This window comes from Dermacentor albipictus, chromosome 3 (genome assembly GCF_038994185.2).
Source record: "Dermacentor albipictus isolate Rhodes 1998 colony chromosome 3, USDA_Dalb.pri_finalv2, whole genome shotgun sequence".
In the NCBI taxonomy this organism is placed as follows: domain Eukaryota; kingdom Metazoa; phylum Arthropoda; class Arachnida; order Ixodida; family Ixodidae; genus Dermacentor; species Dermacentor albipictus.
The window spans coordinates 6,833,611-6,859,000 of NC_091823.1; the positions used below are offsets into that span (position 1 = coordinate 6,833,611).

Here is a 25,390-nt window from a genome sequence, read left to right on the forward strand (position 1 = left end):
TGTTGGGCTGCTGAGCACGAGGTCGCGGGATCGAATCCCGGCCACGGCGGCCGCATTTCGATGGGGGCGAAATGCGAAAAAACCCGTGTACTTAGATTTAGGTGCACGTTAAAGAACCCCAGGTGGTCAAAATTTCCGGAGTCCTCCACTACGGCGTGCCTCATAATCAGAAAGTGGTTTTGGCACGTAAAACCCCAAATATTATTATTATTACGACCGCCAGATAATTGCTTACTTTAGTTGTTTTCGTGCGACTGCCTATGCCAACGGGCTTGGCGTCCGACGATAGAACCAGCACTCTACACATAAATCTTTCGTCGGCCTCCAAAGAAAGCATGTTCTGTTCAGGGGTGCGATTTCGACGCCCGTACGGCTGACCTTTTCTTGCATCGCTTTCCGCGCTGAAGCCTCGGCACGCCCATCAAGTAGAATGGCGGGGCATTTGAATATGAGCCCTAATGGTAGACCACCAAAACAAAATTCGCACCTGTGAGAACAAAATGACGCCACTTCTCCTTTTAACAGATATGGCGCCACATTGTTTTTTTTACTTCCGCCGGAAGCCTTCCGTCCTCTTACAGATCACGCCAAGCCCCATGAACCGCCGATGAACCGCCATGTTTTGAACGTATGGGCTTTTATGGAAGCCTCGCTACCAGGTATATTTACCTCGTTACACACGCATCTATGCTGGCCATACAGACTTGCCGCGGTGACCAGCGTGGGTAGTACGCGGGTAACGCTGAGAGTATCGAAACCCGCTATGTGACGGTGTGTAGCGCTTACACCGTTATCAGAGGACCGGAGCGCATTCTAAATGCCAAGGAAAAGCGACTGTGCCGGGCAGCCACTACGGGCACCCTGCACTGATCAGAGAGCGCTACGACATTTGATTTCCCCCCCCCCCCCCTGCCCCCCCAGCGTCGCGGACACCGGCCGCTAGAGAGGTCATGAGAATTATGTGCCATTCCAAACGATAGCGGTCGCTTTTCGTCGCTCGTCTGAGTCTTATGCCCTGTGCTTCGACGGGATCGCGTTCACTATTCTTCACGCTCCTCATATCGATGGCAAAGACGTGCAGCCATGTGCACAGTATGCCCACTTCGACGTTTTCACAAATCGGGCCGTCTTGCCTGGTGATAATCGATCGAAATTGCCACGGCGAATGTGTACAACCACTCGTTAGGCTGTGTGTTTTGGCCCTTCTGTCTACTCTGAGAAGCTTCGGAACAAGGTAGCTATATACTGCAAAACGCAGTTCATAACAACTAACGAACGGCAAGGAACTTGCCCGTTGGGAGAAGAAAGCAACAGTTCCGCGCGTGCAGTTGGAAATAAAATAAGATTGCATGCATCAACATACTTTTGCGAACAATTTAACAGTCTCGCTGCCTAAATCCTAGCAATTCTGAAGCGTTATTTGAGATACATTAATTTAGCTCTGACCACGAGGACAGCCTCTGTGACAAGCAAAGGACTATAGGTGCTAATATTTCGTGGTCGTCCATCCCGGATAATATGCACACGGTGGAAACGGCGTGACAGTAGGATTGTTTGAAGTTCATTACATGCATTATATATTTATTCATTTAAAAATTGTCAGGTATGAACTGCATAGCTATAAATTAACAAGCTCGTGATCTCTTCGGAGCGGCAGGTGCTCATTGGCGCCTTTATTAGACGGTGAATAATTCAATGGTCGCCAATATTACTCCACGGATAGCTAAATTTAGTAATATGTCTATATCGAGGACAAGAAACAGGAAATGACCGAGCATGCTGCCCTATTTGAAAGAAAATTGCGTATACATGACAACGTAAGCGAGCATAATTTTATAGCCGAGTGTTTTGATATCGGGCGACAGCATACACCGCAGTCGAACGCCTCAGAAATGCCGATAATAAGGCAGGGAGTTCGGGGGCTGTTTTTCATGTTAGAATTCAGATATGTCTCAAATTCGGATAACTTAGTTTCGCACAAAAAGCCCATCCTATGACCTTGCTGATTACAGAAAAAAAAAAGTTCGGCAACACTCCAGATGTCTGTAATGGGAAGAGTGATAACGCCCATATAATGTGGTCGTTCATAGCAAAAACAGCGCGAAAGATAACGGCAACACAAGGCAGAAAAATACAGGCACCGTGTCTTGTGTACTTCTTTGTGTTGCCGTTATTTTTTACGCTACTTTTACTGTGAAAATCGACCAACTCGCCCAGTTTGGCACTCTAATTGCGAAGATAATTTTCAAATGAGATTTCATGGACGCGTTTAAATACTGGTATTACCTCTGCCGTTTTCCACTCAGAACGAAGTAAAGCAGTGACTAGCGACTGCCTGAATATGTGAAGCAGAATAGTGCATGACGCTAGCCGGTACAGTATTCATCAGCACCTCTAATTAATTTCACTTATATACGCGAAATGAGGAACACAGCATAGGGTTATTAATGATAAATACAATAAATTATAACTATAATTACTGGTACTGTAGCTGAGGTACATAAGGAAAAATTGAATACTCTTTCGTTTGAATAAATACGTCAAATATGAGTTAAACGCCGCTGGACATTCCGTAACTGAAATAGGGGTGTTGCTGCAGTCGATGCAGGAGTTTTTTCGAAAACTGAGAAGTTAAGAACGTTCATTAGAACAATACTTTTCCTTAGTTTTGCCTAAAGATAAGCGATGTGATTTAAGAAAAGCTTGGATTTATGCCATTCAAAATACGCTCGCACTCGCTATAACATCCACGAACAGAATTTCTTTTTTCTAATTTTCATGCTCTGAAATACTTCTCTGTGAACCTGAGGTGGAACTTGTCGTTAGGCAATGTAACAAGTCGAGCACACTTATAGATTAATGTGCATATCGTTTCTTTGAAGACATAGCGAGTTGTATTCAACAGATCTATGCTTAAATGGTGCTAGCCATTTAAGCATATTAGAACCATGTTAGAACAATGTATCAAGTTCTATGTTAACTGCATTAAAATTTCCGTTTTATAATCACGAACTTCTTTTGTTGCGGCACCAGTAGCCGGCTGCAGAATGTTTGCGGTTACTGGAGTAAATTAAGGTCACTGAATGCATCCATGCATTCTATGCGAGCCATAGTTCCAGGGGATGAAGTAAGTAGGCGATCTGAAAGATTGGAACTACGTGTTACCTGAGAAACAGTTTGTAATAGGTGGAAATCTAATGAGAAATCAATGTAATTCGTTGACGTGTCACAACGATGGTACAGCTGGGCGCGATCACGGAACAAGGTAAAGTAGGCAAGATCGGTGACTGGCATCTGCATATAAGCGTAGTTATGCTGATAAAGATGACAGAGTGCTCGGCAGGAAATCTGCGTCATGCAAGCACATACAATTAATCGGACACACCCAATGCACTAGAGAGAGGCCGTCGAGAAAGTGTCTTCGTCAAGTTGTTCAAATGGTATTTCCGCGAGCCACTCAAGCAGAACGAGTTGTGCAAAAGAAACATCCAGTTGTCGAAATCCCGTTTTGTGATATCAAATTACACACACGCACGCACGCATGCACGCACGTATATTATATATATATAGTCGTGGATATTAAGCAGTTTCACTCCGAGTTAGGCTATCCATCATCTTCCCTGGCGAAAGTGAAGCGTGTGAAGCGGTTTGTGTATACTACCGAGCGTACACTGGTTTCTCCTGGTTGGTGAAGCAGAAAGCAAACTATCTAAGGCGTTCTTTGCCTCGCCCTCACCGTTATACGTGAAAAAGAGTTCGAACAACTCTTCCTTGTGCTTCAAGAGGTAATTAGATTACTCGTGGCGTTTCCCGCACCCCACAAGCGATATCACTTGACACATCCGCTGATGAAGGCCGACTCATCGCAATGCAGCGACTGACTGGCGTCACGTGATCCAACCAGGGCAGAAAGAGTGAACTGACCTAGGTTGCGATGATGAGAGACGTAGTTAATGATCACCTGGTGCCCGACTACTCGCGTCTTCCCGTCGAAAGCAGAACATCGGTTTGTTCAGCGCAAGTCCTCTACGCCCTGCGTGCTTCCATCGTGCCAGCGTCTTGGCACGAAAAAAAAAAATTAGGCCCAGCCAATGTTCGCTGCACCGCGCATGCGCGCGCCTATAAATGCAAATTGACCGGCAGCTGCAGCAGCGAGCCTCATGCAGAAGGGTCGACGCTCCGTAATGGACGCGCGCGCGTCTACTATACGGAACGGTCGCGCCCCTAGTGCGGAATCCTTTTTAATTAATGCGGGTCCCCTGTGCACCCCCGTATCAGAGCGCCGTTGCCTCGAACGTCGAAGGTAGCGCGATGAATGCATGTGACTGACTGTTGATGGATGCAGCGTCCGATAGCGGGTGCGCGGCACAGCGCAGCTCCTCGGCCGCGCCAGCTGATCCGTCACCGCGCTGTTGGCCTCGGAGGCCACGGCGGATGAAAGCGGCGCGTTCTTCTGAGGGGCTGCTCTTGCCTACCCTCCAGGCTGAGCGCGAGTTTCTAATTTTCGCAGCACCAGCACGGCGCCCTTGCGAGTCTGCCCCGAAGGGGACTTGGGCTTTTTCTTGTGTGCGACGGGTGACTGCTGTCTTGTGTCCACGGTGTCACAGTATTACTGTCACGTGCAGCTTTGACGTGTATGCTTACGACGTGCAGAGGATCCGGAGACGTGATTATAATACAATATAAGCGTATATTGAAACATGTTTATTTCACGCGCGATCTAGAGGTGCAAGCTCTTCAACGAAGTCATGATAGCGGACGTACACTGTTGCTGAAGTAAACGAACCAATAAGAAAGGGGAATGGTGTTGAATTCACAAAGCTATCAGTACGTAAATGCTGTTTTCCATTCCCTTTCGGTAATTATATATCCGACATCACAATTGGATTGACGTATGGCTGTACGAAAAGTTTTAGCTTAAGAGCTTTCTTATTTTTGTGTGTGTGTGAATGCGGGCCGTGATGGTCCATCATTGTTATGGCGCTACTCCTGTAGGCAGCGAAATAAGTGTCCCGACCATGGCCTATGCCGAGCGCAGCCGGACCAGCCGCAAGAAATAACTGAGCACACACTGCAATGGCGAGTATAACAACCTTCTATTCTCATGCCAGCAGCATACCCACGTGGAAAGCACTCATGTGACAGGTGGCCTCACGTACAGATAGGGAACGTTTTGCACATCAGCGTGTCAGCTCCACGTAACGCGGACACATAAGAAATGCGGTGTATGAGCTATCGTCAGAATACTATACTTTGTTTCTAGGCGTGTTACGGTGGCCGCACACAATACGGTATTAATATCCAAAATACTGTCATATGTGCGCACGCATAAAATAAGTATGCCATACAAGCAACGCCGTAGAAAGACGGATACGCGTGTAAGTTGGCATTTGTTGAAACAGTGCGCTGCAATCACTATTGGCGAAGAAAGGCGGCGACGAGTACGCTCTTCGTTGCCAGTGTTCACGCGCGCTGTTTCGCGGACCTTGCTTTCGCTATGAACAAACGATACATGTGCGATGATAAACCTCGGTAGCAAACGAAACATTTCATATCGTGCAGCGTATGTCTCAGCCCAGCGTACGTCGTGCTTCAGTCAGGCAGTGCTTCCTTTCTGTTGCTTGTCCATAAGCTGCGTTTACACGAATGCGACAGTAGCGTGCAGCGTATGCTAGGGCATCAGCGTAATACCATGTGACGGCATGTACATACGTGCACGGCGTCCCCTCTTGGTCCGAAACAAGCGGCAACCTGCGGCGAGTGCGTGTCCCCGACGAGCGGAGGAGAGCACGCGCCGGCGTCCGTCTCACTTTTCCTCTCTCGCTCGATGCGACACACGGCGTGAGTCGACTCGCCCGTAATGGTTCTACCGTTGTTCTACTCCCGCGTGGCGCATTAATGCGATTCGTTCTGACGGCGCATTACCGGTCATAGACATGGATGCTATGCTCTAGGAAGGGAGGAAAAAGTGGAAAAGGAAGGCAGGGAGGTTCACCAATTCTAAAAGCTCTACTGGAGCAGTGGTTGTTCCATCGGACGCAGTCTCTCAGCAATTTTTATACTCTCACAATACAACGTCGACAGCAGCAGAACTTGTGGCTCTTCACGGCGCACTCAATTACGTGCTGCAGTGGCTGCCAAATCGTTCAGCCACTTTCTACGATTCGGAAGCAGCCCTACAAACTCTGCAGTTTGCCCTACATCATGGGTTGCACGAACAGTTAGTGTACTTTAGTAAAGTTTACTTTAGTTTTCCTGGTGTACATTAATGATCTTCCTCACTGTTTAACCAGTACTTCATCTATTCTATATGCTGACGACACGACTATATTTACTCATAGCAAATGTGTAAATACTGTAATAAAACGACTAAATTCTGACCTAAGCAACTTATCTGCGTGGTGCACAAGTAACAAACTTCACATCAACCCTTCGAAAACTCAGTTTATGCTTTTTCATACACATAAACGCGTCATAGCATCCGCGCCACCACTCGTCTTACAAACTCATGTTCTCTCACCTGCACATGAAGTTGTCTTCCTTGGCGTCACACTTGATCCCCAACTTAAATTTAACTTGCATGCTGACATGGTCTAAAAAAAAATTGCCTTTGGAATAAGAGTACTAATCCTAACGCGCTCGTATTTTCCACAAAACATTAGAACTTCACTTTATTACGCATTTATTCACTGTCACTTGCAATACTGCATCTCAGTTTGGGGAAACACATATTGCTCGCACATAATACATCTACAGCATTTACAAAATCAAGCCTTGAGGATCATTACTTTCTCCAGTTACATGTCACATGCAGTACCAATTTTCAGTTCCTTAAAAATACTACCATTACGTTACATGCTCCAGCTCAAATTGGTTTTACTAATATACCGCACACTAAATCATGAAATAATTTTAGATGCATTTAATAACTCTGCTCTTGCCAACACTAACAATACGAGATTTTCCTCTAACAACAATTTTTTACTCCCTCGAATAAACACTAATTATGGAATGTTTACCTCCCTTTTTACGGCCATTAAATACTGGAACAAACTACCACCCCATATTAAAGCCTGCCGCACAACATTAACATTCAGGAGAGAGACGAAGAAATATTTACTAACGACACTACTGGCTACTGATTCATTACTATAAGTATATATTGTGTACAAATCTGCTTCCAAGTTTTCAATGATTCTGTACTTACATATTGTATCGACAGCCTTTATTTATTGGTTATTCTATATCTTCCTTTGTCTTCTTTTTAATCCTTTCTTAGACATTTCATTTTTTTTTTGTCGCATAGCCTATATAACATTTGTACTTTGCGTATTGTAAGCACATATATATTTTTAATTATCTGTTGCAATAACCCCGTGTTCTTTGACATGTGTCATTCCTGTGTTTCATTAACGCGTCAATTACCACATATTTATTTATTCATACGCTGTATCTGTTTCATTTGCTGTGTTTTGAACTTCAATTATTGTAGGCAACTTTTTGTATTTGTTTATTTTTTTTTCATTAACTTCGTGTTTTCTGATGTCTGTCGTTGCTATGTTGCCAAAATGTATTAATTCATGCAATGTTAAATTACTAATAGGAGGTCCCCCTGACAGTTCTTGTAACTCCGGGACCTCCTTCTGTACTAATGATGAATGATGAAATAAAAATACATACATAAATGAAGTAAGGCACGCTCATCACCAGGCGCTCGAGAAAGGACACTATATTGTATTTCGATGGTAACCGAGCCACTGCGGAATTATCGGCAACGACAACGCAGATGAAGCTGCTCGCTCGGCTCATCAAAAACATGAGCGGGTTCCTATACCACTTTCAAGAACGGATGCTGCGCGGCAACTTCAATCATTTACTCGCCACCGCACACTTCTTCAATGGAACGCACCGGGTTCCACCAAATCACGCTTGCACTTTCTCGACCCTAACTTGCGACTTCGCCTGCCACCTGGTCTCATCCCGCCGCGAAAAAAACTTTGCTGTGTCGCGCGTGGCTGGCCGTCGCATTTCATTCGTTGCCGTTAGCACCTTCGTTGCCGTCGCCCATCCTTTGACGCTCAACAATGCACTCTACAAGCTAAACTCAGCCTATTAGATAATAGAGTGCTCTCGAAGGAAAAGATCCTGGGACCATGGTCTATGCATTCTTGGATGCGAAGGGCCACAAAAGCTTTTCTGCACTTCTTGAAGGCTACTGTGCTGCAGGAGCGCTTGTGACTGGACATACCGCTGCGGCTGACTCTGAATGACAGACTCTTTGTTCTTTCTCTCTCTCTCCTTATCTATTTTCCCCTTTCCCCTCTCCAAGTGTAGGGTAGCCAACCGGGCACATTCTTGTTTATCCTCATTACCTTTCCATTTTCGTTTCTGTCTCTCTCTATTAACCTCCATTCCTTCTTAGGATAGCAAAGTGGTCTAGTTTATCCCCCTCCCTACCTTTCCTTCCCCTTTCTTTCTGCTACCGTTATTTATTTATTTATTTATTTATTTATTTATTTATTTATTTTCATACTCTCAGGACCCGAGGGTATTACCGAGAGGAGTGTTCTAACAATAAATTTTTAATCGCAACTTTAAAGGCAGCAGGATCTTCGATTTCAGTGACGGAGGCGGGAAAGTGGTTCCAGTCACTCCCTGTTTGCGGCAGAAAATAGGCACGGCAAGTATTAGTGCGACATAGAGGAATTTTAATATTTTCTTTATGATCGATTCGAGAGGACACGCAATCTGGAGGGAGGAAAAGATCGTTTTTAAGTGTTGGATTAGTGTAAAAAAAATTGTTAGAGGTTTAAGTGGAAGCACTTGAAGCGTGACCGAATTGTCGCTAAGCCGAAATGAGCTTTCTTGAAGAAACGCTGGTTTAGCGGTTTGCTCGATTTACAACACATGCTGTGGCGCTGCTTGGCGTTGGCCGGTGATGGTTCTCGAGGTGAACAGTGGTGGCAGCGAATGCTGCACAGTGAAGTGCTGGCGGACCAACTCAGGGCTGTCCAGAGCGCCCGTGTGATAGCAGAGGGGCTCGGCCTCTCTGTACCGACGTGGGAGTGGCCCGCATCAGTCCCAGACTGATCCCTCAGGACCTAAATAAAGTTCTTCATACCATATCGGGCAGCGTGGTTCTGAACGGATTCAAGGGCGGTGAATAATACGGAGCTAGATGGATCCCAAATAGAGCAAGCATATTCTAACTGTGATCGAACTAGTGTTGCCTACAATTTAATCTTTGATTCGGAGAGAACGGAGGAAAAATTTTTGCGTAGAAATCCAAGCACGCGATTGGTGTTGCTAATTACATGTTAAACTTACATATTCCGTGAGAGGTTGTGCGTTGCATGCGTGCGAAAATAGTGGTAACTATTAAGGGGGGTTAAAACAGAATTATTAAGGGCATAAGCAACGTTGTCATTAATTTCATTGCGATGCATTGCTCTCATGACCACACATTTTGAAGTATTTGGCTTCACTAGTCACTTGTCGTTCCAGTCGCTCGCGTCAATGCCGGATTACAAAATAGGAACGTCCTGTGGGTTATTAATTACACGATAAAGTACACAATCATCAGCAAAGACGTTAATGCGAGAGTTATTAATGGCCTGTAATTCATTAATCTAAATAAGAAATAGTAACGGGCCCAAAACCGATCCTTGTGGTACGCCTGAAGTAGCAATAACAGTAGGGGAGTCATAATCATTAGCGTGAACGTGAACGTACTGTAAGCGGTTAGTCAGAAAAGCATTGAATCCAGTCTAGGATATTATGATCTATATTGAGCTTGCTCATTGTTAGCAGTAGAAGTTTGTGTGATACAGTATCGAAGGCTTTAGCGCAATCTAAAAAGAGGCAATCAATTACCGAATGTTTGTCAAAAGCTCCAAAAAGATCGTTAGTAGAAGAGAGTAACTGTGTTTCACAAGAGAAGTGCTTCCGAAAACCGTGTTGACAAGGAGAAAAAAAAAACATTTGAATCAAAGAAAGATACCAAGTGTGAATAAATTATGTGTCCGAGAAGTTTACAGGGTACACCGGCCTGTAGCTTCAGATAGAATGGGTGTTACCTGATTTGTGAAGTGGAACCGCTTTCCAATCATCTGGCAAAGTGGAAGTCTGCAAAGACTGCGAATTGAGTTCAGAAAGTATAACGGAACAGTAAAATTTTGTACTTTTTAACAACTTTGAATTTATGTTGTAATTACCTGCAGAGAGAGAGAGAGAGAGTAAAACTTTATTAAATGTAAATAAAACAAGGCACGATGGTTGGAGCCACTATTCCAGGGCCCCACTGGCACGAGCGGCTCGCAAGTTAGACAACATTAAATTTTCTATCAGACGGCACACCCCAGCTGAATCTACAGAAATAAAATCCATAGGAACAGACTCACAGTCGGCGATTGTTGGCATAGAGAAGGCCGTTAAAGCAGAAGAGCAAGAAATAAAAACATCGTTTAGCACATTGCAGCGATCACCATAAGAAGAAGAATCACCATTGCTGTCGAGCAAGTGTTAGATCGTGATAGATTTGCTGCCACGAACTACATTCCAAAACTTCCGAGGGTTATCTTTAGGCAGAGCGGGAAAGGTACAATTGTGGAACACGTCTATTGCCTGCGCAATGGCATTTTTGTACGCGCGATCAGCGCATTTTTACGCGTGCCATCCCTCGGGCGTCATCGCCACTTTGGCTCGGCGGAATATCGTTTTCTGTTTGTTTAACAAGCGCTTCAGGTGGTCGTTAAGCCAAGGAGCTTTGGAAGAGAAAACAACGAATTCTTTAGGAATGTAGCGATCGATCAAGTAGGCAACCTTTTATTTAAAGAGAGACCAATTTTTTTGAACGCTGTGGCTGTAAAAGCTCGGCATAAAGTCAGTGATGAACTCTGCAAGTTCGTTATTTATGGCAGAGAAATGCGAGTTTTTGTAATCTTTAATAAATGTGGCCTGCTTCTTGTGAGACGGACAGGCCTGAATACGGCAGTTAATAAAGCAATGATCGCTTAGGCCAGGCAAGAAAACTAGGGGTGAAACGAGTTCTGGAGTTGTCGTGAGCAGCAAATTTAGTAGATTAGCAGAATGAGGTGAGCAAGAAGTAGGCTGGAGGACAAGTTGCCTGAGGTTGAAATCGAGAAAAATATTTAAAAATGTCAAACATTCCAACAAGTTAGCTGTGAAGCTTGGTAGGTCAGTAGTCCAAATAATAGCAGGTAAATTAAAGTCCTCGAAAAGAAATAAACGGCAGTTGGGAAATTGTGCAGTTAGCTTATTTAGGACATCATGTAATTCGTGACAAAATTTGGTTGAAGACATTGGCAATCTGGAACATATACGCTGCAGATAAACATTTTGTGTCCTATAGATATACATACACTAACAAATTCTAAATTACTGTCAACAATAATAACATTGGAAACAACGGTATCCCGGACAGCTATTAATACACCACCGCCTGAACGACCAGCACGGCCAGTAAGATAAAATTTGTACAGTGATTCGCAATGCAATATTTCATGGCCAAAGTTGCCGAAGAAAGCCACGTTTCAGTTAGTAGTACAACATCCGCGGAACATGTGTCTATTATCGATGAAAAACCATGACGTTTGTTACACAGACTACGTACATTGGAACATAAAAGGCATATCTTATCGGATGGGTGTGCTCGTGCCAGCTGCGTTGATAGTGCGCGGGAGCTGTCGGCATTGGAGGCATGGACACAGGAAGCATTGTCGATGTCAGTGGTGTCGCGCGCCTCACGAGTGTCAAGTTCGCACACACGGTCAGTAACATAGCAATACACATATGCAATTTCTTTAATATGTTATTTATTTATACGTAGCGAGAAGGGGCTGTCCAGAGTTTTTACCAAACTCAAGCAGCCTTTTCCGGGAGTTTCGAGTTGTGCTCGAAAAGTCTTCGCTAACGGTATCCTTTGAAGACTGAAACTTCTTGTTCTTAGAAGAAATGTTATCTTTTAGCTTCGACAATGTAAACTTAACAATAATAGGTCTGCACTTATTTGAAGCATAGGGTCCGAGCTTGCGGGCGCGTTGTATTGCTGCATCTGATAGGTTAACGTCAAGCTTTTGAGACATAATGTCTGATTATTTTTTCACTCTGTGCCCATTTTTCGGGAGCGCTGTCGGCAGTCCCGTAGAAGATCAGACTATCTCGACGCGACCTATCTTCCAACTCGTCAAGTCAGGAATTAAGTGCTGCCGGCTCGCTTCTTGCGGCCGTGCTTACTATTTGCGGAAGGTCAGGAACATGCTGGCCTGAATTCGATGACTCTACCATCGACTCAACTGTAGCTAGCCTGGTAGAAATATTGATAACTTTCTGTTCTAATAAAGTTTGATTGGTTGGAACTTGGTTTAGTATTCCAAGAAGCTCCGCGTGACGAGAGTCAACTTTAGCAGAAAGGCTGGAAATAGCTGCTGGCACCTTCTCGTTGGGACCTGGGTTTATTTCGACGTCCCCGGACAACAACAACCTAAGGACATGAATGCACTCGGAAACATTTTCATGGATAACACTTCGACCAGGGAAGAGCAACAGGCATATATTACTAGAACGCTTTGAGTACGAAGACGGCCGGTTACCAACTTGCACAATGAAGCAGAACTAAGAACCGGTCTCATGGCTTCCTGTCTTTCGTGGCCACTGAAGGGGACAGACGACGGCCGGGCGTTTAAATCAGCAGCGAGTGTTAACGTCAAAGATGGTACCTGCTGGTCCTAGAGGTGAAACGGAAGTTTCCAAGCAGTTGCTGCTGGATCAGCAGTGCGTTCAACAACGGGAACGGCGATAAAGTGGAATGTTGGCGTAGTACCATTCGTTGGTACAGTAGAAGCAGCGCATGACCACGCACAAAAAAGGGGCGAAATCAGCACAATGAAGCAGAAAAAACTCAGTGCCCTCCGACTCTGTGAAGAAGGATGGCCAGCGAAGCTGTGTATTAAGGCCCTTTAATGGCGAACTGCACCTCCACCGCGGGTTGGCCCGGCATTGCAGTATCTTTGGGATCGGCCCACGTATGCGGAGTGCTTAACGCCTGGTTCACCTCCGCCGCGGGTCGGCCCGGCATTGCACTATCATTTAATTTTGGAGAGTCCGTCAGTTTAATCTTGCGCTTGGAGGAGTTCGTGTAGGCCACGTTGAGTCGGAAGTGGTGTAAGCCTGTTTCGTTTTGTCTGTCGAGGCTTCGCGGCACGTAAAAGTCACGCGATGGATAAATTTATTATAGAGGTCCGCACTGATGGCTTGCATCTGCCCAGAGGACAGAGAGAGAGAGGAATACAGGAAGGCAGGGATGCCCAGAGGGATCACTGGAAACATAAGCGTGTGTAGATACAAGTGTCGCCGCGTTTTTTTTTTCGAGAAATATATCTGGACCATTTCCCTCTAGGTGTCGTGCACAGTTTTGACAACGTGGTCTGCCTGGACGTTGCCTTGTATTCCGCAGTGGACATGTAACCACTGCAGCACAACGTTATGATGCAGTTCGCAGGCTTCATTGCATAGGCATCTGATAACCATGACGAGTTCCTGCGTGAGTGGCGACTTCAGGGCTTATAGGGCCTTAATACACAGCTTCGCTGGCCATCCTTCTTCACAGAGTCGGAGGGCACTGAGTTTTTTCTGCTTCATTGTGCTGATTTCGCCCCTCTTTTGTGCGTGGTCATGCGCTGCTTCTACGGTACCAACGAATGGCACTATATGCGGGATCGGCCCACGTATGGGGAGTTTTTTGCTTACCACGCCAACAACGACACGAAAATTTCCTTGAACGGGAGAGGTATACAGCCTCGGCGTAAAAATTCACGGCTGGTCCCATGGCTGCCGCTCTTTCCTGGCCACACTATATTTTTAAACATCAGCCATTAGTGTAACCCATTCAGTGACCTGGAAATTAAATTTGTTTAAATTCTGGGGTTTTGCGTGCCTAAACCACGATATAGCTTTGAGGCACGCCGTAGTGGGGTATTCAGGACTAATTTCGGCCAGATGGGATTCTTTAATACGCACCCAAAGCTCGGTACACGGGCCGCTTTGCATTTCGCCCCCAGCGAAATACAGGTGCCGCGGCCGGGATTTGATCTCGCGCACTCGCACAGCGCAACGCACTACCCACTACGCCACCACGGTGGGTGCCCGGAAATGCAAAGGACGTAGCGCAGTAGACTTCATGAAAGTTACAGCAGGCTTTATCTGTAAAAGATCTCGTTCTAATACCAACACGCCCAACGTACAGCACTAATAGAGTCACTTAAGCTTGTGCACTCCGCTCTGGGAATTCGCACCTCCAGGAAGCTGCTAGCCAGAGCGATCCGCAGACACCCGCATATCGCTGCAAGCTGCCAGGAAGGAGATTCATCATCCAGCAAAACATATTGTCGCCTATCGCGAACGCTATCATTTACGCTTGACGACCGGTGTCGTTACTCGTCGCTACCCAGCGCGTTTGGTATGCGGACGGTGTCCGAAGGGACGCCCGTCCCGGACACTCTATGTTACTGACGCTTTGGGAAAGCGTAGAAAGGAAAACCTGTACGCATGCACGACATTCCGGTTTCTGCTTCATTCGCCTTCCACCGGCTGTCATTATCGCCAGGTCAACTGCCCCGTAGCACACTTCGTGCCAGACGGATGTTTTACAAATGAAATACTCGCACTGGATTCAGCCCGCCACCCACGGACATTGCTTTCAGTGCATTGGGGACCATTGCTTATCTTGAAGAAAATGTGCGCAGTCTTACTGTGCGCTTAAATGTGCGCTGCCTTACTGGCAGCGCAAGATATTGCGAGGGCGACGTACACATTCTTCTTGAAAAAGGCCGACCCAGTATAATGCGTGAACGCGTTCTAAGAATTTGCGCATGTTTTTCGGCCCGCTTCACGTGAACATAGTGAAACAGGAAGGCCAAACTCGCAAAATTTTCCAACGCACGGATCTGTGCCGCTCGCCATCTTTCGTTTCTAGACTTCCTCTTCCTTTGTCTGAATCTGACAGATAAGTTACCGGAACGAAGATGCTCGTCATTGAAGGCTGTTTTATATAGACGTCTATGAGTTCTCTTGTCAGCTCTGCGGTCATGAGTAGAGGGCGTACGCATTTAAATGCGTGGTGCGACGCTCTTCAACAGTGAAGTGTTCGTCCTAAAGCAGTTTCATGCATTTGCCTTGGCGTGTGCGATTTTTTTTTAGTGTCAGTCAGATATCTATACTTTCTTTTTTGCTCGTTCAGAGAGTATTACATATTTCTTATTTAGAGAGAGAGAGAGAGAGAGAGAGAGAGAGAGATACGAGCTTTTATGATGCGCTGGAGATGTTAGCCTGGCTGTTCGCCTGACATGCTACTCCCGGTGCCGGTTGACGATGTATGTATATACAATGATGACTAGTTAACAGCACATACAGTCACACATACACACATATACGCAGTGTGTATTTGTGCACAAATTTTTTATAAATGTACTTACAAAGGTTCGTTAAGGCTTGTGGCCCGCAAGAACGCCAGCAGTGCTTTTGTGGCGCCTATCGCGGTGCTTTGCCGTGGACCGACAATGTGCCGCAGTTTAAAGCTTGAGTCCCGTTGAAGGTGTAGTGCTGCCTTCAAAGACTGCCTCTCTTACGCGTAGCAGCAGCAGTCGCACAGAACGTGTTTCAGGTGCTCAAGGCTGTTACATATAAAGCACATTGGAGAGTCCGTCAGTTTAATCTTGCGCTTGGAGTAGTTCGTGTAGGCCACGTTGAGCCGGAAGTGGTGTAGGCATGTTTCATTTTGTCTGTCGAGGCCTCGCGGCACATAAAAGTCACGCGATGGATGAATTTACTAAAGAGGTCCGCACTGATGGCTTGCATCTGCCCAGAGGATAGAGAGAGAGAGGACTACAGGAAGGCAGGGATGCCCAGAGGGATCGCTGGAAACATAAGCGTGTGCAGATGCAAGTGTCGCCGCGTTTTCTTTTTTTTTTTTCAAGAAATATATCTGGACCATTTCTCTCTAGGTGTCGTGCACAGTTTTGACAACGTGGTCAGGCTGGACGTTGCCTTGTATTCCGCAGTGGACATGTAACCACTGCAGCACAACGTTATGATGCAGTTCGCAGGCTTCATTGCATAGGCGTCTGATAACCATGACGAGTTCCTGCGTGAGTGGCGACTTCAGGGACTATAGGGCCGCTCGTGAGATGGCGAATATGGCCCAAGACTCAGCTGTCTGGTCTATAACGTAAATAAAAGGTTCCTGCAGGGCAGCTAGTTCAGTGGCTGTAGCTGAAGTGCTGTGACTGAGAGTGGCAGAGATGGAAAGACTCGCAGACGGAATCCATACGCCAATGGCAGATGATGTAGGCGTAACGGAACTATCAATGCAAATATGACGGTGGTCTCTGTAGCTGGTTGTTGTTGTTGTTAAAAACGTTATTTAAACAGAGGTGTTTTTAACATGCCAAATATGCCAGCGCTGGTCCGGGAGTATGTATGTCTCTTGATCTTGAACCCATCACGAAAGGGACAATGGACCACGAATAAAATTTCTGTGGTGGCTCCGTCGGCATAGAAGTGCTTTGATAATTCGCCGGAAGCAACCTCCGCAATACAAGAGCGCTGTTTGAAGCAAGCGGATGACCCGGCACTCTGGCGGAAAAGCGCGCTTGGACTCGAAGAAACTCCTGCTGCAGAAGCAGTGGAACCGATAGGGTTCCTATACTAGATGTGTTTTTAGGTAAACCGAGGCACACCCTCCGGGCTTTTTCTTGAGTACCGATGAGTGTTTTAATATTGGTTTGGGAAATGCCCTGTAGCACAGGAAGGCTGTATCGTAGGAGACCTTCACAGAGAGCCATGTACATGCGTAGCAGAATAGTTACGTAGGAGCCCCCATTGTTGCTTGATAGCATACGTAAGGTGCTCGTGCAAGACCCATTTTTTTTTCTTGAATTATTCAAATATGGGGTGTCCGCGTCATTAGTCTGTCGATTGTCACGGTCAGAATCTTGTAACTTCGCACATACCGAACGGGAGAATGCGCGAGGAGTCATGCCTGATAGCGGCAGATATACCTTTGGTGCTAAATGCACGACGTACTCGTTGTCAAACACGAGGCCGCTTGAAACGCAGCTGCCTTACGGCCATAAACTAGCGAGTACGTTTCAGTACATCGCTTGTCAGATCAGATATCGCCCAGTCACCAATCCTAGAAGTCTAAAGGTCACGCGTCGTGCAAGCGGGTACCATGTAACCTATGTTCATAAGAAAGTGTACGACAAGGTCATGCGCCTTGTGATGCACGGCTAGGCCGAACGGAATAGGCCCGCAGTGTCCTTTCCGTTCCACCGCTTCCAATTTGCCGCCTCTCGCGACATGGACAAAAGCCGAGGAGACACGATATGGTGGTTGGTGGCGTTTTACGAGGAACTGTAGACAGCAAATTTAAACGTGTGGGCTTCAAACACCGAGTTATCACGCAATTATAATGTGGTGCACGACCGGACGAGGAACGCGTCGGTGTTATACCGGTTGCGGGGACCGCCTCCTCTAGTGCATTCCAACCCCCTCACCCATCCTCCAATCTCGGCCAATATGCGACGGGCGTGAGGCGGCCTATCCCCCGACCTGGCGCCTGCCCCGGCGCCGAGACCGTATCGGCCGCCAGTGGAGCGACGCCGCTGCCGCAAACGGGAATCATAAATGTCGTTCACGTCGGCGGCGCGCGCCTTGCGGCGTCCCGCACGCCGGCCGTGAGCACGGTCGGCATTTGCGGCGCGCCGCAGACGCCGCGATCTGAGCAATCCCGAGCCGCTTATCTCGGCCCAAGGACGAGCACTTGGTCGTTATGTGCAGTCGACCAGCATCGGGTGCTCGCCACGAAAGACGGTCTCCCAATGCGATCTCGCATATTACTCTCTCGCGGCCCGATGGCCGTTAAAATGATGCGCATTCACAGCTACTGATATGACGCGAGCGCCGATGCCGGTCTAGCGTCTCTAGCCGCGCAGGTCAGTCGCGTACGGCGTGTCATAGCCGTTGCAGCGATGGGCACACACTGCTACCTCGGTTGTATTGACGGCGCCATCTACAAAGCGACGAGTGTTAGTCGAATCAAAGAACTAGCAGCGAGTGATGACTAGCTCAGTGCCAGTGGCGCCCCCGACCGGCGCTGAGCCCGAGACCATGACGCTCCACTATTCTGCTACTGTGATGGAATGTGCTTCCGATTGCTGGTTTAATTGCTTACGACCGAAGGTGTTCTCCTCTTTAGTTCCATCCCAGAAAACGAATATCGGGCTTCAAGGGTATTCAAAGACACGAGCTTTTTTTAAATGTGAAGATGGGCAACTTCCAGGCACATAAAACTTTGATGAATCGCACATTTTCGCGCCGTGGTGACCTCGCCCTCTAGAGAATAGGCCACGTTAATTCCCACTCCACGGGTAACGTCTACGGCGCCTTCAGTATGTGTTGATAAACAAACGCCCCGGCTGTCATTTACCGCTGTCACTGCCGCTAGCACCCGCCTCGGAGGCTATGGTGTTCTTTGGCAGTGTGTTCAATGGGGCTGGTTGGTTCATCTTTAGAATAAAAACAGGAACAGCGCAACACAGTAACACCAGAAAAGAAAAAAAGCAGCTATTTTTCTGTTCTTTATGTCACATTCAATGATGTCTTTATATGCTGCTCCTGCAAATAAAGCATTTGATTGCTAGTCAGCGCTCTGTCCTGTGCTCTTTACTCGCTCGTCCTGTGTTGCGCTGTTCGTTTTTATTCTAATGGTGTTGTAGGTCGCGGGTGCGATTACAAGCTGCAGTGGCCACATTCCGATCGGTGACGGAAACTCCCATGCTTGCGCAGTACTCATGTGCTTAGTTCAAGTGCACGTTCAGAAACAGCGGGTGGTCTAAAGCAGTCCGCATCGCTCATAGCCCGTGTGTTGTTTCAGGGTAAACTTTATAATTTCTTGTCATTAAGAGAAAAGAAAAATGAATATCGCAGAAGGCGTACAGCGGGACCCTTCAAGAACGAGCAAAGATGATATACTTTGCTTCCAGTGGTCCATTGTTAGGTGTTTGCTTTGCCCTCTGAACCGTGAATGAGCTACCATGCTCCGCAGTTCAGTTCAGGGTCGCATACCGAAACCTCTCGTTTGCCATTGAGTGTTCTGATCGGCCGCAGCCAATAGGGCTCGTCGGCTGATATTTTTGAGGTTCTATCCGTTTCGAAATTCTTTTACGTGAGGTAGCCGCGCAAACGATACGTTTACTGCTAGTCGCTCCAGGACCGAGCCTCATTCATCTACAAGTTGCTGACAGTGCAGAGACGGTCCATCCGTCTTTCGTGACACCAAAAAAAAAATGCTCGTTTCCGATCTCAATCGCACGTACGACCGTCTCTGACGGCAACTGTCGTCAGCCGAGATAAAAAGTCACCATCCAAGTTCGCCATAAGGCTCGCTAATAAATGGTCACTCAGCGTGGAACCGGGCGGAAGAAGGAGCGCGAACGGAGAGAACGTCGGCCAACGCCGTCCCGTGTGTAATCACCTGCGAGATCCCTCGGCGCATCGGGATCCTTCTCTCTGTGGGCGCCAGGAATGTGGAGGATTATTTCCAAAGTCGGCCACAAATGGAGCTGCAGCTCGGCAGCCCTGTAGCAACAAAAGAATTGCACATCACCATTAGATTTATGAAATTACATACAATCGCTAATGGTATACATAGCAACGGGGTCTTGTTAGGTCAGAAATGGCGGCCGAGTTCGCGGGACGTCGTGTTTCAGGAACAGCATGACTTTCTGTCTGCGCTCATGGCTGCAGCTTTCAAGATGTTGTCGCAGTTATACCAGCGGTAACAGATAATGACCCAATGTGCTGCTCCTTCCCCTACGACATCTTTCACTGCTTAGCTTACTTAGCTTACTGTCGCCACCGCATCGCTGTTCTATGGAAGACGCGTCTGTGGACAGCCATGGATGTTCACCAGCGATAGCTTTGGATGTATCTTGCGCGTAAACGGAAGGAGAGTGTAAGTTCATTCACGAGACCAAAATGACCGCAAGAACTAAGTAGAAAAATTTTGAGATGGCCCAGTCCACCCTTGCAAGATGCACGCAGTGGTCACGAAGCTGGGGAAGAGGAAGGAAGCCATTCTGCGAGCCCACTTCGTGGAAGCAATAGTAGCAATATGCGTAATATAAGGAGCTGTTATGTCACGTGCCAGGATTCTTTTCAGGTACTCATGCGATTACGCGCGTTCGGTGCTACTATTCGTGTTTGTCGGCATGGAGAACGTCGACGTACAAGCGGCTTTTCTTGCTGTTGCTTTCTCGTTTTTTCTTATTTGTTTTTATCCTCTCGTTCTTTTTCTAAAACTGCGAATAGCCCTTGACGCTGACTTCCGCTCCGAAGATGTGCAGCCATGTTACATTTAGCAACTAGATAAACATTTTAAAAAAATCAATCCCGGAACAGGACGAATTTTTCCTCAAATGCGAAGCGTTCTTCCTGAGCAACCAGTATGTGTTTCCTTTGTAGCTTCGTGCTACATACGGGTGGATGACAATTTTTCTCCTTCGTGATATTTCCTCCACCTTGCGGAATTCCGCAGAGCTGGTTTGCCGTAGCCCAGTAAGTTCTCAGGGAATCCGCAATACGGCGGGGACTCGGTGCCCAGTGAGCGCGAAGCAGTATGACGCGCTTGTGCGTCACTGTCCGTAGCGCGCAGTGGTGACGTGCGACGTGGAGATAGCCGGTGCTATGCCGTGACTAGTGCAGTGCAGTTTGCGCCGCTCGAACGGTGCATGTGCACGCGGCTCAGGTTTTCTACACAGGGCTTTTCTTTGTTTTCTCTCTTCCTTTCTTTCTGCGGCATTACGTTTCAGATATGCCCGTCGACCGACACAAGAAGCTTAAGTGCGTCATCGCCATTGTCACTGCGGTTTTCATGATTATCAAAATCATCACCCACCGGAAAGTAGCGTGGGGCCATGAACTGAACATGTGCTGTTTGTTGGCAAACAAAGCGTGGTAGTTAAAAAAAAAGAGAAACAAACTATCCCTCTCCAGGGATCGAACCCGCCTCTCTCACCTTTGCAGTGCGATAGCTAGTTTGTAGGGCGACATTTTAAAACGTAAATGTAGATATATGCGCAGGTGGAGCCGGCTATGCCAAAATCCCAAGTGCGCCACTAGGGCATGAATAAATAAAAAAAAATCAAGGTGCAGATTTCAACAAGCGCTACACACGCGAAGTTTGCTCGGAAGCACACAAATCATGTCAGTACGGGAACCGGATGCACTGTCTATGGCCCCGGAAAGGGGTGTTTGTTGTTAAGAGTAAAGCGAACATTTCCTTTCCCTCTCCCCTCTCGCTCTCACTTTAAACCATAGGCAGCATAATCTCCGCGACTCTCCGAATACTCAATGAAGCCTTGAGCGAAAAGAGAGAAAGAGAAAAATATACAAGAAGCATTTGGGAGGCTATGTTATTAACTATCGTGTGAATAAATAGAGAAATTTGCGAGTGTCTATATCAAGCCGAAGAGTGTTGAATGAACAGCGCTTGCAACAATGACGCGTGTCCCTCAGTTGCATTTCAACAGGAAATTTATTAGCTCTACATAAAATAGACATAGATATAAAAGAGTGTACGTAACGACTTCTGTAAGGGACGACTACTTCACTGACTGCTTTTAGCACTTTTTCTTGCGTCAGTGTTTGTGTATGTTATGTGAGAGTTACTGTTATGTGACGCGTTACATGTATAGAATCCCAAATAAAGGCAACAGAACCATTCTAAGGCGATATATACTGCTATTGGCGATGCCTACGCCAGCTACAGTAACGGTCTCTTTCAAAACTTGAGTGCGTGGTGATACTCCACGCGCCAGAGTGCTATGGCAGTACTTTTCATCAGAACGGTGGACCTTGCATGTAGCGCAATCTTCACGCCTGTTCTTTGTCGTCACGGCCTGATAAACGCAACAGAAGTCGTGTCTTTTTACGTAGACACCGTGACTGTAGGCATATAATGTGCGCCTGAACAAAAAGTCAGCTAATGCGCAGGGTGTATTGGCCGCTGTGGTCTCGCCTATGGTACAAAGCATCACGGTTGATTTTTCGAACAAGTTGACACTATTTTCGTGAAGTTGATGCCCACGAGCATTCTGTAAAATTAAACAACAAGCTGCATCCCTGACGTGTTAGCTGTAGTTACAGTTGATTCTATTTCTCTCTCTGCTGGGTCCCTCAAAGCGAGAGCAGCCACGAACGTTACTATTGTGGCAGACGGGTCCCCGCAAGTGAAACGTGCGGAGGCCACTCGTCACGTTGTGCATCGCGCACAGTCCGGACCACGTCGCCCAAGCACCGGGCGTAAGCGGCGGCGAACGCCTGTGTACCATTGCATCAGCGATGTTTCTTTCGCTATAGTTGCGCCAACATTCGCGATCCCGCCTCGCTCTTAATTGCGAGGTGAATGTGCTCCATGGCTGTCAGATTTTCTCCCAGCTCGATAACGCGCACCGAAAGGTAAATTTGTGAACACTGTTGTAGATTTCCCATAGTCTCACCTTCAATCAATATTTTTGTATATTGTAAAGCCTGGCTACCTTACAACAATAAAACGGAAGGAGGGAAAGAAAGGAGTTTGCATGCCTCAGTCACGGCTGACGCGACGACAGGCTGCATGGGCAATATGCATAATGGTTGCGACTACGACAGAAACAGATATATCCGCCAAGGCGCACTGTATGACTACTACGCTGCAGCGAAACTGTACCGTCTATACAGCAGTCAGGGTACCAAAAAGAAAAAAAAAATAGGAAAAGTTTCCCCCGTTCGTCTGTGCTTTGTATCATGCTCTGTTTATGGTTCTAGCTTCTCAGTTTTTTTTTTTTCAAATGTTCCTTCGTTGTATTATCTGAGAGGCAGTTCTTTCGTGCTACCTGAGTGGAAATTGAGAAAGAAAGGAAACCTAAATAAAAGAAAAAAGTTTATGTATTCGAAATGTTTATCTGCATATCTGTTGCAAATGTACGGGTTGTTTAAGCGAACACATTCAAAAACGTTTAAAGGTTGCCTGTGGCATTATAGCTCACGAACTGGTCTAGTCGAAGGGGCGGACATTACTTGCACAAAATATTATAATGCCTGATTGACTAATTAACGAAAATTCCCTAATAACGTTTCTAGCTAACTATGTTATGGCTACCCGCCGTGGTTGCTCAGTGGCTATGGTGTTAAGCTGCTGAGCACGAGGTCGCGGGATCGAATCCCGGCCACGGCGGCCGCATTTCGATGGGGGCGAAATGCGAAAACACCCGTGTACTTAGATTTAGGTGCACGTTAAAGAACCCCAGGTGGTCAAAATTTCCGGAGTCCCCCACTACGGCGTGCCTCATAATCAGAAAGTGGTTTTGGCACGTAAAACCCCATATATTAATTATGTTATGGCTCATATTGCAAGTTACACATTTTAGCCTTGGAGTAAGCAAGGCGAATCCACTCGGAACGAATTCTCAGGATGACACCAGCTTCGCGGTGTTAATTCCCGAACTATGCGGAGAAATGCATTGGCGTTTCCAGTTACTGCCTTAACAAAACGTCGTTTGATGCATTGAAGCACAAAAGTAACTGGAACGCCAAAGCATTTCACCGCAAAGTTCGGCAATTCATATCTCAACACTAGTGTCATCCTGAGAACTCGTTCCAAGTGGATCCGCCTTGTGAACTCCACGGCTAGGACTTGTAAATCGCAAAAAGGGCCATAAGGTAATTACTTAATGGCTTAATTAGTATTGTTTGTTAATCAGTCGGATGTGCATTTCAATTTTTGTGCAAGTAATGTCCACCCCTTCGACTAGACCAGTTCATGAACTAGAATTGTGCTATCTCCTACAGGCAACCTTCAGAAATTTTTGAAAGTGTTCGCCGAGACACTAGGTATATCTGTTGCATGCATGAAAAGATCGCTGAAGAAGTACTCAAATTCATCAACAACTCCCCACAGAAAGCAAGACCTCCCCACTTTAGGACACTCCCTCAACCCCCTCCCATCCCCCTTTCACACACACACACACACACACACACACACACACACACACACACACACACGCACACACACACACACACACACACACACACACACACACACACACACACACGCACGCACACACACGCACGCACGCACGCACGCACGCACGCACACACACACACACACACACACACACCTTGAAAAAATGGAACTGTAGATCTTTGAGGACTGGATGGTCCATCGCGGAAGGAAAGCCTGAGGGCCAGTACGCCGACTCAGACATGTTTCAAAAGAGCACTGCTAGCTGTTTAAACAGCTGCTCGGAATGGGCAATGCCAAAATAATTCGAGTGATGCATCTTCACAAAATCACAAAAAGCAAAACCAAATCGCCAGCAACACACGCCCAGCATGCTACAGAACACGAGCCATGTACCACAGCGATTAACAGTGCATCGCCTTTTTTTGAACGTGCCAGCATGTGGCAAAACTGGCGGACCGCTGAGCTCCTCTTGAAAGATCAGCCGGGCGCGGAATGACTGGCTCGGCTGAAACTTTTCTGATAAAAACCGAGACGAGGGGATGACCTCCTCGGACTCGTGCGCGTGCGCACTTTGGTCATCGCCTGAGCTCCGGAGGAGAGGGGCGGGGCGTTTCAGTTCTCTGCGAGCCTGGCCTCCCTATTTCCGCAAATTAATGGCCTTGCGGCAGAGCGATCCTTATCGGCCACGTTGCGCGCGCGGCGGAGAGCTTTCGGGGCTCGAGGAAAGAAAGCGCCGCGGCTTCCACGGACGGAAGGCACGCACCACGAAGAAGGCACGAATGGGCGTGGCTCCTCTGCCACGGCCGGCGCCTGCGAGGGAGGCTTGCCCTCGGGTTCACCCGCTTAAATGCATTGCGCGAGAAGCCGGCGCTGTGAGAAAAGTTGGGTGTGCATCGCGTTTCATCTTCACACCTTGTCTTGAGTCAGCGAACCGTGGTGATCTATAGGAATATGTTAACACGGAAACACGGTGGCTTCAGCCTACGCGACGATTGATCTTTCCTGCATCGAGAAGAATAAGACTCCCGTATTTGCAAGTCACGTGTAGGTGCAGTCAGCTTTTTGGTGCTTACATAACTTCTAAGACTAAGAAAGAATTGGCATACTTCACATTGCGTCAGAGCTCAAATGAAAATGTGCCTTGAAGCTACAACGCGATCGCCTGCTCGCGTGGCGTCTTCGTTTCAGGCGTCGCTTCGAGCAAATCCTCTCTGCTGTCGAGCTCATGAGTTAACGGCCTGATTGCGGAATATAACTTGAAACACTGCCGAAGCGCACCAAGTGAACCCAGCCGTAATATACTTTATG

General features: G+C 47.0%; 2 protein-coding genes across 7 annotated transcripts in view; one reads left to right on the forward strand and one right to left on the reverse strand.

Moving 5' to 3' along the window:
* Positions 1-25,390, reverse strand: part of LOC135895998 (polyunsaturated fatty acid 5-lipoxygenase-like) — a 443,319-nt gene that overhangs the window by 228,619 nt on the left and 189,310 nt on the right. Inside the window, exon 2 of the mRNA XM_070535007.1 lies at positions 19,553-19,656. Within this exon, the coding sequence (XP_070391108.1) occupies positions 19,553-19,656 (104 nt within the window). The remainder of the gene's footprint in view (positions 1-19,552; positions 19,657-25,390) is intronic.
* nwk (nervous wreck) overlaps positions 1-25,390 on the forward strand; it is a 179,391-nt gene that overhangs the window by 117,252 nt on the left and 36,749 nt on the right. The gene's annotated exons all lie outside the window — the stretch shown is intronic.